Genomic DNA, 14,804 nt, shown 5'->3' with positions numbered 1-14,804 from the left:
GATGAAGTTGGCCCTATATAACCTCTTTCTTAGGCCTGTAGTTAGAGTGAAATATATTTCAGTAGATGTTTGACAGCAAAGTCTGCTTAAAGTAGATTAAAAACCAGTTACCTGAACGTTGAAATAAACCTCATTATTAACAAAGAGCTGAACTTCATTATCTCACTGAAGGGCATATAATTAGAACCATGATAGTGAATGTGATGCTTGCCCTGAGAGAGGGAAAAACCTTTACAATGAGAGAATTAGATTATAAAAACTTCCTCTTTAATCAAGGTTTTTTAACATGGAACAGATTTCTTGAATAAAATGGAAAGTTTCCAACACACTGAAACATAAATCACCATACATACAACACCTGGCAGAAAAAAAACAAAACAGGAAGTTTACACAATCCCTGTAACAGCCATGGTCTTATTCTTAGATGCTTCCTCCATCTGCCAAGTGTGTTCTGCTGGATACAGAGCTCACAATGGTTTTGGGGGTCACACTTAGCTGAGGCTGCAACCCAAAGAGCAGTCGTCCGGCTGGGCCATGGTCCTGTTGGTTCTGCTCAAGAAGCAAAGCAGTCACCAGCACGTTCAAACAGTGTACTGAACATCCTTTAAATATCAAAGTGAGAAACAGGAAGGCAACATAATAATGTCATCAGAAAGATGTTAGCAAATGAGGACAGCTGTATAAAGCCTGAGGCTGAAAAGTGGCTCCCCAGCTTCATTTCTTTGGCTTCTTGGGCAGTGGCCGCCGGAACAGCAAGATGTGAGGTTCTGAAAGAGTGAGTGAAATGTAAGAGACAAGCTCACATCATCCTATGCACAACCTATAGTGTCTCCCACTCCCCTTCCCAGGTATCACCCACTCAGATCTTTACAACTAAATTAAGATTTAAGCATATGGCCTTAGAAACAGACCCCGAAGCCTGGCCTGTGTGCCAAGTACAGAATTGTCAATATCAGTTCTCTTGCTATGTTTGTGCAGCCTCGGGGTGTCCTTTATTAGTTTTGTCTGGCAGTTTGGTGTCTGGTGTCTTATCAAGAAATATACTTTCCTTGGTTTATTTGGAACACATCCCAAAATTCACTTTCTGATGGAGAATGAAGCAGGGGCCATAACCTCTACCAGCGTATATGTAGCATTAAAAAAAAAAAAAAAAAAAATCCTCTGACCAAGTTAGAGATTAAAGGAGGTTTTTTCAGTGACAGGTTGTGTCTGAACTTCCCAGATACTTTCTTATTTTTGGTCACTCCTGTTTTTCTAGATGGCTGGTGAGTTAAGAAACTAGTAAATCATCCCTACTTTCCCCCTATTTCTTTGGGTTATGCGACCTTATCATTCCTTCATTTCCTCAGTCCTACATGGTTGCTCTCTGCCATTGCACTGACCTGGTTCATGGATCATATAATGGACCCATCCCTGACTCTGCTGAACGCCAAGATTCCTCCATTCAGATTCAGACATCAAATGGGTTTTAGGGACCAACTTGGCTATGTCCTTGGGCAACATGACATGCCTGTAACAGAAACATGGGAAGGTGGGGAATCTGTATCAGTACTGGGTACAGTCTGTCAGACGAGTGCCTGCATATAAAGCCAAGAGAGGCAAGAAAAGACAAACCAGTTCGTAATGGCAGGGAGTTTATATAATCTCATTGTGGGGCAGAGGCAGCTAGAAATAAAGGCCAAGATACGTACATTCTCACAAAAGTATATTAAAAAGTACACATTAATAAGTAACACCAGTGAATGAGCACCTAAATTCCAGGCACTGTTGATACATTGACTCTGCCTTCTCGGAGCTTATAGTCTTCTAGTTGATTACCCTAAAACAATATAATGGGAGCCCCACCACACACACACACACACACACACAACACACACACACACACACACACACACACACACACACACACACACACACACACACACACACACACACACACACACACACACACACACACACACACACACACACCACACACTCTGTTAATAAGTAAAGGCAGTTTTGAACAGAATTGTAAGGAAGGGAGAGAAGTAATTTCATGGAGAGGAAAGGCCTATCAAGGAAGAGCCAGAACAAAGGGTGAAATATATCTTATCCTTTAAGATCTATCCTAACTTCATTTTCCTAACTCTGAAGGGATGTGCCATGAGACTTCTTTGGGGGGAACTCCATGCTTTTCTAACCAAGGATAAGCCTCCTTCCATGGCAAAGAAATTACTACTCTGACATGAATTGGGGTGACTCAAACTTCATCATTTTCAATGAAAATGTACTGAATACTCTCTCTGTGCTAAGTAAAAGGGATTTTTTTCCCCCAAAGAGTCAATTCTAGTCTAAATGTCTGAAAATAGCTTACATCTTAACAAGCCCCTGGCATAAAGATTGGCTTCCATACCTATTTAGACCAAAAAAACAAACAAACCCTTTTCTTAAACCAAATATCACTGCCAAGACTTACATCTTCCAGGGGATGAAACTAGTGATGTTTCCCTAGCCCTGCAAAGACATTATAAGCACATAATTTTAGTTAGCCTAGTTCAGATATAGAGGAAAACAGCTGAGGAAAAGAAAGTTAATTGCGTCCAAACAGGGCTGGGGGGCCTTTCCCAAGGATTTGGTATAAAAATAATACAAATAGTGTGTTTGTCAGCAGACACTGAGTTCTCCAGAAGGCCCAGAGCCCTGCACTAGGCTGAAGAAACACAAGGAAAGCAAGCTTCCAGTTGTTTTAAGTATTACGCTTAATATAGACTGGTCGAATGCCAATATTTGTAGAATTCTTTGTCTTCCCTAATTTTCTAATCTAGAATTATGGATTTAGGGTTTATCAAATGCAAACTGTAGGGAGTCCTTTCTTCACCATGCTTGGCAAGTCGTACGTGCTCCCAACACAACCTGTACATAGTTCTATCATACCAATTATCACCTGCTTTCTGAAGTCTGTCATTACTTCCACAGATTTTTAGGTGTGTTGAAAGCAGGGACCATGGCTTATCCTTGCACTTTAGCAGAACACCTGAAACCTATAAGCACTCCATAACTGTTTCCTAAGTAGATGCCTTTCAAATATTTGACGGGAATCTATTAGGTCTATATTAAGTCTTTTCTCAATGTTCCTGGCCAGTTTTATTCCACTCCAGTTCTTCGAAGCCCCCTTCCTAAAACAAGCCAGACAACCACGCCCCCTTTCCATGAATTAATAAGCAACACTCAGGCTCTCTCAGAACTCCCCTCACTTTGAAGACTCGAGGAAAATTCGAGCTCCGCCTTTGCCACCTTCTCCCAGGAGGCTCTACGGTGTTGCCATTATACAAGTAGTCTCAAGAAGGCAAGTTCAGTTTGCTCAATGAAGGTGAGAGAATGATCCAGAAACCCGCAAAGCTGAGGGTGGTCGGCACTCTAACACTCTAACCACGTCCACCCACGCCTCCTCCCAACAGGGGAGCTTACTCCAAATTCTCTACCACTTTAGGGTTTCTTTTATGACCGCCCCCTATCCTTCGCGCATGCGCCTTATGCTCTCATTGCTCGCACCCATCACGTTCATCTCCCGCGCATGCGCCATTCTGTAGCTTCAGTCCCCGTTACTAACTCCTCGTGCCCTCACTTGTCAAAGCTCACGACCTTGTTATTGCCCCCGCGCCGGCACTAACCGGTACTCGAACTCCTCGTCGTCGTATTTGTCCGAATAGTAAATCTGCTTGTGCGACATGATCGCCCTGCCTGAGGACCGTCAGCCCCGCACTGCCAACCTCCAAACAACTCCCAGCAGCACACGCTCCCACCCTCTTTGGCCTCGCTTTCAAACACACCGCCCGCGCTTTCTATTGGTCCTTCTGGCGGAAGGCGGGACAACCCCACCTTCAAGCCTCCGATTGGCTAAGATTTGCTTCTCCTTGAGTCCTTATTGGAGTGAACTGCTTACGTTGCTCAGGAACAAACGTAGGTCAAAAATAGGCCTCTTATTGGCTATCATGGCTCCTGTGCGCGTTCTCGTGCTGCTATTGGCTGACACGGGAAAGTGGGCTGGGTGAAGGAGGGACGATGAGGTAGAGGGTCAGGGGTTAGTGAGGCCGGAAGTGAGTGCAATAAAGTTTCTCCAGGGAGGCCGGGCCGGGGAGAAAGTTGGAGCGGCGACCTAAGAAGGCAGTGGCGTGATCCGGAACCAAATCGGCCCGCGGTGCGGTGCGGAGACTCCATGAAGCCCTGGTGAGTTGGGACTTTTTTTCTCCTTAGGTGACCCACTCCTCCTCCCCGGAACCCCTCTCCCGGGACCCTACTTCCGGTCTTCATTTATAAGCCCCGCCCCTGCGACCCTCTCCCCGGAAGTCCCACCTCCCAACTTCAGGGGGCTCCCCGAACCCCGACTTGTTTTCTGTCTATTGTCCCCGACCCCAGTCTGTCGCCCCACTTTCCTGGAAGTCCCACCCCCAGACATGCTTCCAAGCCGTACTACTAGAAACCCTACGTTAGTCCTTCCAGTTCCCCGAAACTCCGCCTCCTAGCGACGATTCTCCGCCAACTCCTGTCTATCAAAAAGCCTATCTCCCAAAAGGGCAGAGCCTTGCCCCTCAAAGAACTATTCGAATTCATGAAGCCACACCTCTCTAGGGGTTCCTCCCCTCTAGAAGCCCCGCCCCTTCCTTAATCCACGTCTGATTGTCCAGAAGCCTTGCCTCTTGGGAGTCTCTGATGCTCACGTCCTGAGAGGGCCACGCCCCCTCAGGAGCGTTATCCCTGTGGGACCCGGGTCATCGCCTCAGAAGCTTTGTCTTCAATCCCAGAAACTTCACCTGCTTAACATTTCCTTGTTCTTTTTCTCTTTGGGGCCTTTGGCTCAGTTTTCCTGAGCTCTCATGCTCCACTGGGTAGGAAGTCAGAAGTTCACATCTCTGGCTCTGAGGAGTAAGAGATTAGAGGCAGCCCTTTTCCTCTCCCTTACCCCTTCCAAGGGTGGACCTACTTGAAGGGGGCTGGACTTGGGGTTTGGCATGAGAGTGGGAGGGAGACTCGCTCATAGATTCCCAGCCCCACTCCCAGGACCGACTCCACCCCAGAAACAGCTGTTTGTCTCATACCTGTACGTCGGGAGCTGGGTAGGGGCATGGATTTGTTGGTGTGTGACATGTGGGTGTGACAGGAGAGAAAAGTTTTCCACCACCAGAAAACGGTGTCTTGGAGTGGGTGTAGGTAACAGTGTCCTTTTTGCTGTTTAATTTTTTTTTTTAAGGGACTCCTCAGGCCCCACCACTTCTCTGGCTCTTCCCCTCCCCCTAACCAGAGTTCTAGTCTGGGCATTCCTCCTGGTCCCGCTTGCCCAGCCTTCCCTTCTGGAAACATTCCTGAGCTTTCGCCATTTCCTGCTACTTTCCGCCGCTCTTGCCTCCTCCTCCCTGCTGGGCTGAGAAGCCACACGCAGCTTCTTCCAGTCACCCGGATTCCCAGTAGCAATCTCCTTTCTTCCTACATAAATTTAAAAAGCCCTACTTCCTCTTTCTTTCTAACAATGCCCACACCTGTTGGTCATTCCCTGCTTCGGGATCCTGCAGGCACCCACAGAATGCCTACCTCTAAAGATGAGGACATCCTGGTGTGTGTTTGTGTGTGATGGGGGTGTGAGGCTTTGGCAGAATACTTTCCTCATTCTCTCTATGCCTGGGTGCTGAATCTTTAGGAAACAGAATGATAGAATTTCTTCTCTGGAGTGGTGCATGGAGTGGCAAAGCTCTCCTTGGAGGACTAAGTGGGAGGTGATAAGCACAGTATCTAACATGTTTTAAGTGGTAGTGTTGTTCATCGCTATAATCATATGATAATTTGCATCTTTTTATATTCTGAAGTAAATTTAAGGATAGGTAATTCGGGGGTGAGCCTGGGGCGTTATATGTATCTTTTACAACTACTTTTTTTGGTCACTTTCCAACTTCCTTTATGGCCCCCTTGAGCAGAGCTGTGGAAGGAAGCTGTGGGTGGAAGCAATGGGTTTGGGACTGTTCCCTGTGTTCATCCTCAGTCCTTCTCCTGGCACCCCTTTCTCCTTAGCAGATTTGTCTTCTGCCCCCTCTGTCCCTTCGTGGCCTGTAGCCCCCACTTCTCTTGGAGAACTGTTGCACTCTCCCATTTCCTCCAGCCAGACTCTGCCTCTGGCGTGAGGGGCATCATGCTCTGTGGTGGACACCTGCACCCTTCCCAGTCACTACTGCAAGAGGAGGGGTATGAGCTTACCCGCAGGTCCAGGGAGCTGACCTTAGTGTCAATGCCCTGGCCGCCCCCACCCCTTCTACCCTTGACAGCTTGCTTCGCTGTGGAAAGGGGGACAGAAGAGTGCTTGGCATGGGCCGCTGCTCCTTGGCATGGTAGGCGCCATGCATTGAGAACAAGCCTCCACCAGCCTGTCCTCTGCTCCAGCTCCTGCCTGGTGGCTCCCTGATGCACCACCCAGGTTGGACTTTATTCCCCTTACTTCACCAGCTTTGCCCTTCCTCTTGGCCCCTCCCTGCATCCACTGGGACCACGTCCTTCCTTTTCCCATTTCTTTAGCTCCCTCCACAGCTGTGGTAGCAGAGGGTGCTAATGGCCCAGGCTCCCTGGGGCCGCCACCCCATGTGTGATAGTGGTGGGGGGTCGCCGGGGGTGGCCGGGGCTGGAGGAGGAGGGAGTTTGAGTGTTCAACCAGGACAGGAAGGGAATTGCTGAGCTCAGGGATCCCCTCCCTTTCCCACCCCCAGCTGCCTCTGTTTCCTCCCTCATTCCCCCGCTGCCCTCCCTCAGCTTCCTGCTCCCTTTGGCCTGCCCATGTCTGGTTTGGATTGATCCAGACCTCCTCTTGCCACCCTCCTTTCCTTCTCACTCCTCCATCCTTCCCTCCCACTCCCACTTTATTCCTCTCCAGATTACTTGTTGTTTGTACCGGGGCAGGGGGGCATGGATCTCTCTGCCCTGTAAGAGTTCAGGGTTGGGGCAGTGCTGGAGGCTTAGCCCCTCAGAGCCTGTGAGTCAGCACTGTCCTCGGGATTGGTCTCTCCCCTTAGCTCCCCGCCCCTGGGGAGGAGCCAGTCAGCTCTAGGTCCAGCCCGTTCTCCTCACAGCCAGAGAAGAGGCTCCACGCTGGGCGGGGATGGGGCCTGAAACTCTCTGGGTCTGAGCCCGGGGAGCCAGAGCCACTTGTCCCTCTCCCTCCCCAGGACCCTTGAGATCCCTGGGCCATAGAGGTCCGATCAGGCTAAGGGCCTGGGATGCCCCCTGCCTGGCCCCCTTGCCCTGACTGGCAGGGGGGCCAGGCTGGGCAGCAGCCTCCCTCTCACTCCAGCCATGGATCTCCTGCCCCCCAAGCCCAAGTACAACCCACTTCGGAATGAGTCTCTGTCATCGCTGGAGGAGGGAGCTTCAGGGTCCACCCCACCGGAGGAGCTGCCTTCCCCATCAGCCTCGTCTCTGGGGCCCATGCTGCCACCTCTGCCTGGGGATGATAGTCCCACTACCCTGTGCTCCTTCTTCCCCCGGATGAGCAACCTGAAGCTGGCCAACCCGGCTGGGGGGCGCCTGGGGCCGAAGGGGGAGCCAGGAAGGGCAGCCGAGGATGGGGAGGGGATCGTAGGGGCAGCCATGCCGGACTCAGGCCCCCTGCCCCTCCTCCAGGACATGAACAAGCTGAGTGGAGGCGGCGGGCGCAGGACTCGGGTGGAAGGGGGCCAGCTGGGGGGCGAGGAGTGGACCCGCCACGGGAGCTTTGTCAATAAGCCCACGCGGGGCTGGCTGCATCCCAACGACAAAGTCATGGGACCCGGGGTTTCCTACTTGGTTCGGGTGAGTGAACATCCTCCCTCCCACTCCCTCCAGTTCCTCTGCTCACTAGTCTCTTTTTTTTCCTGCTCTTCCCCAGCAACTCCCTTGGTTTCTGTGTCCTGTTTCTTAAACCTTTCTTGCCCCTTCTCTGACTCTTTTGCCCCTTCCCTTCCAGCTCTGTCTGGGGCCCCTTCCTTCTTGTGACTCCCCCACCCCCACCCTGCCATGCTTAGCACAAAGCCCAGCACAAACCCTTAGTAAGTGTTGGAATGAGTGACTCTTGACTGTCCCCTCCAGTCTCCTCCCCCTTTCTGGAGATGTCACTCCATCCCACCCAGTGCCTGTCACTCCCCTCCGAATTCTCTTCCCACATGCATGAGGTCCCCCTAGCTTGCCTTCTGTCCTCACCCTGTTGTTCTGCATGTCGTGGGATGTATCCACGGGCAGTGGGCAGAACTTCTGCATCCCTTACGGAACAAGCCGGGAAGAGTCCTGGGGCTCTTTGTGAAGAGGTGGGGGAGGCGGCTGACTGTTCTCCTCCCGTCCCTCCCCTCAGTACATGGGCTGTGTGGAGGTCCTGCAGTCAATGCGCGCCCTGGACTTCAACACCCGGACTCAGGTCACCAGGTTGGTGGGGCGGGGGGGCGGAGTGTGGGGGTCCTGGGATTTGTGAGGGGAGGGGGGAGTGGGTCACTTGGCAGTGGCGCTAGTGATGGCTCATCTTTGGGTGGTGAAGGGGATTGAGAAAAAGTTAGGGAAGGGAGTCGAAGTGTCAATGAAGAGAGGCAACTCTGACCTGGCTCCTTCTTGCTTATGCAGCCTGGGGGGTTGTGGGGGAGGTGGCAGAGGCAGCTGGCAGCTGGAGCTTGAGTGGAAAATGGGGGTAGATGGAAGGTTGCCACTGCCTTTGGGAAGGGGATGGGGCATTTGGTAGCTGGAAGGGGGTGGGGCCAGACCCACTGAGGCTCTAACCCAATCAGCCAGGAAGTGGCCTCTCGGTGTCATCAAATATTAAAGGCCCTTAATTCAATCCGCCACGACAAAGAGCCTGGAGTGCCCCTGGAGTCTGGCCTGGCCTTCCCCTCCCCCAGCCCTGTGGCAGCTCCAGCCGAGTGGGAGGCAGGCCATGGGTCTGAGTCCCCCTCTTTCCCCAGGGAGGCCATCAGTCTGGTGTGTGACGCTGTGCCGGGTGCTAAGGGGGCAACAAGGAGGAGAAAGGTAGCTGGGGTCGATGGGGCTAGGGGTGCTGCTGGGAGAGGTGGAGGAGCAGGGGGAAGGCTGGTGTGGGGCGTGTGGGGAGAAGTCCAGAAGGCAGGAGTGTGCGGGTTTCCTGGTGTGAGGAGCCCCCCAGCTTCTGAGATCCTTGGGGCCTTCCCTAGCCCTGTAGCCGTCCACTCAGCTCCATCCTGGGGAGGAGTAACCTGAAATTTGCTGGAATGCCAATCACTCTCACCGTCTCCACCAGCAGCCTCAATCTCATGGCCGCAGACTGCAAACAGGTTGGTGGAGTGGGGCGGGGGGACCAGAAACATTGATGGGAGGGCTAAGTGAGGACCCGTCGGACGGAAGGCTTGGGAGCAGCAGGACGGTAGGGAAGGAGGAGATTAGGAGGACATGGGTTGAGAAGCCAAAAGGATGAGACTGGGATCCCAGGGTCCTGGGCCAATGGTGGGGGGCGCCCAGTGGGCCCTGAGGCTGCCTGACACACGTCGTTCCCTTCCTTCTCCATCCCCTGCCCTAACCCTCAGATCATCGCCAACCACCACATGCAATCCATCTCGTTTGCGTCTGGCGGGGACCCGGTGAGTTGGGGAACGGAGAACGGGTGGTGGGAGAAGAGTACGGGGCTAGGGGTTGGGAAGACACTGGCTAGAGAAGGGAGCCTGCTAGGATTGAGGTGATGTCTGCAAAGGACTGGGTTTGAGGGGTCAGGAGTGAGGTGGGTCTATGAAATTTAGCTAACTGGCCTCTTCTGACTCTGTCCACCCCAGGACACAGCCGAGTATGTCGCCTATGTTGCCAAAGACCCGGTGAATCAGAGAGGTGAGGCGTGGTGGGGAGCGCTGGGTGGGGCCAGCTGTCCGAGAGGTAGGTGAGCAGGACCCGGTGGCTCCTGCTGTGGAGGACAGAGGACAAGGGCCCCCGTCTGCGCCTCCTCCTGGCCACGCTGCCCCTGAGCTCCCTGACGGCCTCTGTTGTGCCCCCAGCCTGCCACATCCTGGAGTGTCCCGAAGGGCTTGCTCAGGACGTCATCAGCACCATTGGCCAGGCCTTCGAGTTGCGTTTCAAACAATACCTCAGGAACCCGCCCAAGCTGGTCACCCCCCATGACAGGTGAGTGGACCAGGGCGGGGGGGGCGCCCAGCTCTTGGGCCCCAGACCGGAATTGGAAAAGTAGATCTGCTCTTCCCACACTTGAGCTCAGAGAGGTGCAGGGAAGGAAATAACCTGTGCGCCCCTGCTTCCCACTTCCTGCTATTCTGAAGTTTCCTGTGGCCATCAGGAAGGTCTCTCGAGGCCCTGCCTGCTGCAGGGCCAGCTCTTCCTGTCGCGTGCCCATGGTGGCGCTGAGCTGTAGTCCAGGACGTCCACGCTGCAGCTCTTTCCTGGCTAGATGGGCTTTTCTTTTCCCAGCCATCTCATTGCTGGTCTGTCCTGTTGTGCATTTCTCCATATTTAGTTTAGTTCTTCATTTGCTTGCCTCTAGAAGCCATCAAGAATTTGGGCGAGGGAGGATGGCTCTTTCCTGAGATCCTTACCTTTCCCACCTCAGACCAGTGGCATTGAGTATTTAGAGGAGGTTAAACTATTCTGGAGCATCCCCCTCCCTGGTACTTAGTGCTCCCGTTCCCTCTTGGGAGACAGCATAACGATCAAGGGCATGACTTTAAAGGCAAATCGGAATTCACATCTCAGCTCCACCACCTTTTAGTTGTGAGACCTAAATCTTTTTACCCCGACCCTCATTTTCCTCATCTATAAAATCGAAGAAGGAGATAATACCTACCTTATAGGGTTGCCAGGAGGATGAAATGATTATATGTATGAAACAGCCTCAGGCCTACCCCTCAGGGAATGCCCAATACGTGAGCGCTGTTCTGTCTGTTCTCCATGCTCTTCTCTTCCTCCTGTCCCTCCCAGGATGGCTGGCTTTGATGGCTCAGCTTGGGATGAGGAGGAGGAAGAGCCACCTGACCATCAGTACTATAATGACTTCCCTGGGAAGGAACCCCCTCTTGGGGGGGTGGTGGACATGCGGCTTCGGGAAGGAGCCCCCCCGGGGGCTGCTCGACCCACTCCACCCAGTGCCCAGACCCCTAGCCACCTGGGAGCCACGCTGGTAAGTTGCTTGCATGGAGGTGGGCTGGGCCCAGGATGGCAGTGTCTGGTTAGGGCCTCTGGTCTCACCCTACTTTTGTCCCTTCAGCCAGTGGGGCAGCCTGTTGGAGGAGACCCAGAAGCCCGCAAACAGATGCTGCCGCCGCCACCCTGCCCAGGTATGAAGGGAGCTGAGAGGGGCAGAGTGGGGTGTGAGAAGCAGGGCGGGGATCACTGTAAAACCTCCCTTTCCTCAGCAGGCAGAGAGCTCTTTGATGATCCCTCCTATGTCAACGTCCAGAACCTAGACAAGGCACGGCAAGCAGGCGGTGGAGCCGGGCCCCCCAATCCTGCCATCAATGGCAGCGCGCCCCGAGACCTCTTTGACATGAGTGAGCGTGCCCCTCTCCTTTCTGCATCTGCATCTTCCCACTTGGTTCCTCCTCTTTTCTTCCTGGCCTCCCCTCCCTGAAGGTCTGGCTCTTGAGCATGTGTTGTGCCAGCTGCCTCTTCTAGCCCTCTCTCTGTACCCCCAGAGCCCTTTGAAGATGCCCTGCGGGTGCCTCCACCTCCCCAGTTGGTGGCCATGGCTGAGCAGCTCCGAGGGGAGCCCTGGTTTCACGGGAAGCTGAGCCGGCGGGAGGCCGAGGCACTGCTGCAGCTCAACGGGGACTTCCTGGTGCGGGAAAGCACGACCACGCCTGGCCAGTATGTGCTCACTGGCCTGCAGAGTGGGCAGCCCAAGCACCTGCTACTGGTGGACCCTGAGGGTGTGGTGAGTATTGCAGGGGTATGGGTGGGTGAGGCAGAAAGGAAGGTGCAGTACCTTCCTGTGCAGCCCTGTTCCTGCCTCACTGCTTCCTAGACTTTGCCCGCTGGGCACCTCTATCTGAGCCTCCCCTGCTCTCAAGGTGCCTGGCATTCCCCCTCTAGCGGCTTAGGGTTCCTTGCCTTCTCACATCCCTGAACTTGAGCTGTTTTCCCTCCAGTCCCGGCCAATCCCCAAACCTTATGCCCATGAGTGCTGGAAGGTGCTCATGTCACCTGAGTCCCTCTTTTGACAAATGAGAAGACCATCCTTAAGAGGTTGTGATGCTCCATGTCAGATGGTTAGAGGCTAGGCACCCCAAATCTCCTCTCTTAAGAGGAGCCAGGGGCCTCCCCAGCTTCTCCAGACTCAGGGCTCAGACCAGTGCTCTGTCTCCTGTCTGCACTGTCCCTCTGCCCCTCATAACTTTAGTCTCTTTTCTACAGCAACCTCAGCCTCCTTTGCATGTCTTTTTTGTACTGTGTATCCTCTTCTGAGACATACCACCTTCTTCCAGGTCAGGGGAGGAGTAGCTGTCCCTCAGCTTCATGATTTCTGGGCTGATATCCCCTCTGCCTTTTCCCAGTTCACTGACCTGCCCTCTCCCACGGCTATCTCCAGCTTCTTTCCAGAGAAGCCTCAATGATCAGGACTGACGGCCCTCCCGCTTCTGCCATCTTTTTCTCCTGCCTCAACCCTCTTGAATATTCCAGCTTCCTCAGCTTTGGGGACTGAGGTCTTATTTGACTCTTCACCTGAATGGACCTTCTCCCTTCCCACTTCCCAGGTTCGGACAAAGGATCACCGCTTTGAGAGTGTCAGTCACCTCATCAGCTACCACATGGACAATCACTTGCCCATCATCTCTGCGGGCAGCGAACTGTGTCTCCAGCAACCTGTGGAGCGGAAACTGTGATCTGTCCCAGCGCTCTCTCCTAGAAGATGCCCTGCGACCCCTTCCACCCTATTGCCCGACTCTCAGGACCTCACTTGGGAGTGTTTTGTGGGCTTGGCCTTGTGTAGGGCTGGGGGTAGTGTGGACATTGGGTTCAGCATCCAGCTGAGTGAGAGGGTTTGAGTCAGGAGCCAGGGGTAGAGTCCTGCTTCTCCCCAAACCTCACCAAAGTATTAATGTACAGAGTGGCCCCCTTCCCTGGGCCTTTCCTGTGCCAACTTGATACCCCCTTCCCCAGGGTGGGTGCTGGAGGCCTGGGCAGTATGCCTCCTTGTAATGGAAAATGTCCTGTGGTGATAGGCCCAGTGGAGCAATCACTCTTCCAGGGAAGGGGGAATGAATCACACCTTTAGTCTACCCCTGGGCTCAGGGTACCCCAGACCCCTCTCAACAACCCTCCCTCCCAGCGTTTAAACTTTGTGCCTTTGACCATCTGCTAGGTCTGAAGATATTTTATGCAAAGAGTTCTTGGGCCCCTGAAGTCAAGCATGGGGGTGCTGACACCTTGGCTTCTGGGACCCCGTCCTCTCCTTGCTCAGTACCCCCTCCCGTTTAGGTTGGGCGAACAGAGGCAGGAGTGGCAGCTGTCCCCTCTCCCCGGGGATATGCAGCCCTTAGAGATTGCCTCAGAGCCCCCTCCTAGCCAGTGGGGAGATGGACCCACCCCTTGCTCAGTGCCTCTTGGGCGGGGCCCCTCACCCCAGGGGGTCTATATATACATTTGGCAAGTCCACTTGCCGCCCTCCCCCGCCCCCCCTCCGCCCCCCTCCCCGCCCCGGCCCCATGTTGCATGCATGTTATACTCTAGAGCCAAAGTACAGCCCTTCCTCCTGTAGCCTCTGCCCTGCCTCCCCCTGCTGGGGTGGTGGGGGGATGACTGAAGTGTCATCCTAGGTGGATTTTGTGGAGGTGGGAACAGGGGCACTGAGACTCTAAAGCAGTAGACAATCCCCAGATACCATCGGTAGATTTGGAACTGCGTTTATTTTTTATTTTATATGCATATATTTTAGGGCTGTAGATTTACTTTCCTAATTTGTTTTCCATAGCTTATTCCTGAGCACAAAATGATAATAATCGATTTATACATCACCTTTTTGACTTTTCAAAGCCCTTTTACAACTATTGGCATTTTCCTCACCCCCGGCCTTTGCCGGTAGCGTTATCTTTTCTGAGAGACGAGAGGCCAGAGTGTGAGCCAGGACTAGAGAAACTTGGACCTCCCACCGCGAGGCTGGGAGGCAGAAGTTTGGCTGAATGAGTGTTAGTTTCACACGGGGCGGGCGGGGGCGGGGGCTGGGGGACACTTAAAACCTGCAGTTGTTGAATCCCTTCTCCAGGCCGGGTCCTGCCGTACGACAGAGGAGCCGGCCCTGCTCTGTCATTAGGCCTTGTGGATAAGGGAGCGTGGACTATCTAAATCCTCACCTCCCTTTTTTTTCTTTTCTTTTTGTTTGGATGTTTTCACGGGTCTCACTTATACCAAAGGGAAAGAATCTTCATTAAAGTCCATATTTCTTCTACCTCGGCCTCCTGGTCCCTGTCGCTGCCTATTGTTGGCTGTGGGCCCCCCGCGGCGGGAGGCCGAGGCCGCCTCGGGGCGCGGTGCGGCCCGGCCCACCTGGCCTCGCTCGGGTCGCGCTCGAGCGGGAACCTGGGGGTTCACGGAGGAGGGGAGCCGGGAGGGCGCTGCGGGGTGGAGAGTGCGGGGCCATCATCCAAGGAGATGTTCGTGTCTGCGGCTGGGGCCGCGGCGGCGGGGTGGGATCGCAGCCGGCCGAACCCCAGGCCGCTCGGGCTTCCCGGGCGCGCGCTCACGCCCTCGGGCACCTCTGCGGCGGCCCCTCGGCGGGGGATGGTACGGCCCAGCAGCAGAGCCCACGGCCACCGCCTCCCCAAGTGAGCGGGCACGCGGCGCTCCCGGGCTTGGGACGGCCC

The 14,804-nt window shown here is 53.9% G+C and overlaps 2 protein-coding genes across 5 annotated transcripts; one reads left to right on the top strand and one right to left on the bottom strand.

Moving 5' to 3' along the window:
• Positions 1-245: 245 nt before the first annotated feature.
• CKS1B (CDC28 protein kinase regulatory subunit 1B) lies at positions 246-3,790 on the bottom strand. The gene is made up of 3 exons (XM_036841581.1): positions 3,654-3,790; positions 1,383-1,510; positions 246-767 (listed from the first exon to the last, which is right to left on the bottom strand). Exons 1-3 carry the CDS (start codon positions 3,710-3,712, stop codon positions 715-717), a joined length of 240 nt encoding a protein of 79 aa, XP_036697476.1. The 5' UTR covers positions 3,713-3,790; the 3' UTR covers positions 246-714.
• Positions 3,791-4,060: 270 nt separating this feature from the next.
• Positions 4,061-14,389, top strand: SHC1 (SHC adaptor protein 1). 4 transcript variants are annotated; one of them, XM_036849417.1, is made up of 14 exons: positions 4,061-4,209; positions 6,294-6,442; positions 7,639-7,806; positions 8,342-8,412; positions 8,940-9,003; positions 9,165-9,284; positions 9,534-9,587; positions 9,777-9,828; positions 9,993-10,119; positions 10,927-11,125; positions 11,213-11,282; positions 11,361-11,495; positions 11,640-11,878; positions 12,699-14,389. In XM_036849417.1, exons 3-14 carry the CDS (start codon positions 7,642-7,644, stop codon positions 12,825-12,827), a joined length of 1,425 nt encoding a protein of 474 aa, XP_036705312.1. In that variant the 5' UTR covers positions 4,061-4,209; positions 6,294-6,442; positions 7,639-7,641; the 3' UTR covers positions 12,828-14,389. The 4 variants fall into 4 exon arrangements, with proteins under 4 accessions (XP_036705312.1, XP_036705319.1, XP_036705307.1 ...); XM_036849424.1 differs by lacking the exon at positions 6,294-6,442 and having other exon boundaries at positions 4,072-4,209; XM_036849412.1 differs by lacking the exons at positions 4,061-4,209; positions 6,294-6,442 and having other exon boundaries at positions 6,637-7,806; positions 11,364-11,495.
• Positions 14,390-14,804: the final 415 nt, after the last annotated feature.

The sequence above is a fragment of the Balaenoptera musculus genome, chromosome 1 (genome assembly GCF_009873245.2).
Source record: "Balaenoptera musculus isolate JJ_BM4_2016_0621 chromosome 1, mBalMus1.pri.v3, whole genome shotgun sequence".
Classification (NCBI taxonomy): Eukaryota; Metazoa; Chordata; class Mammalia; order Artiodactyla; family Balaenopteridae; genus Balaenoptera; species Balaenoptera musculus.
This window is presented reverse-complemented; position numbering and strand designations above follow the sequence as displayed.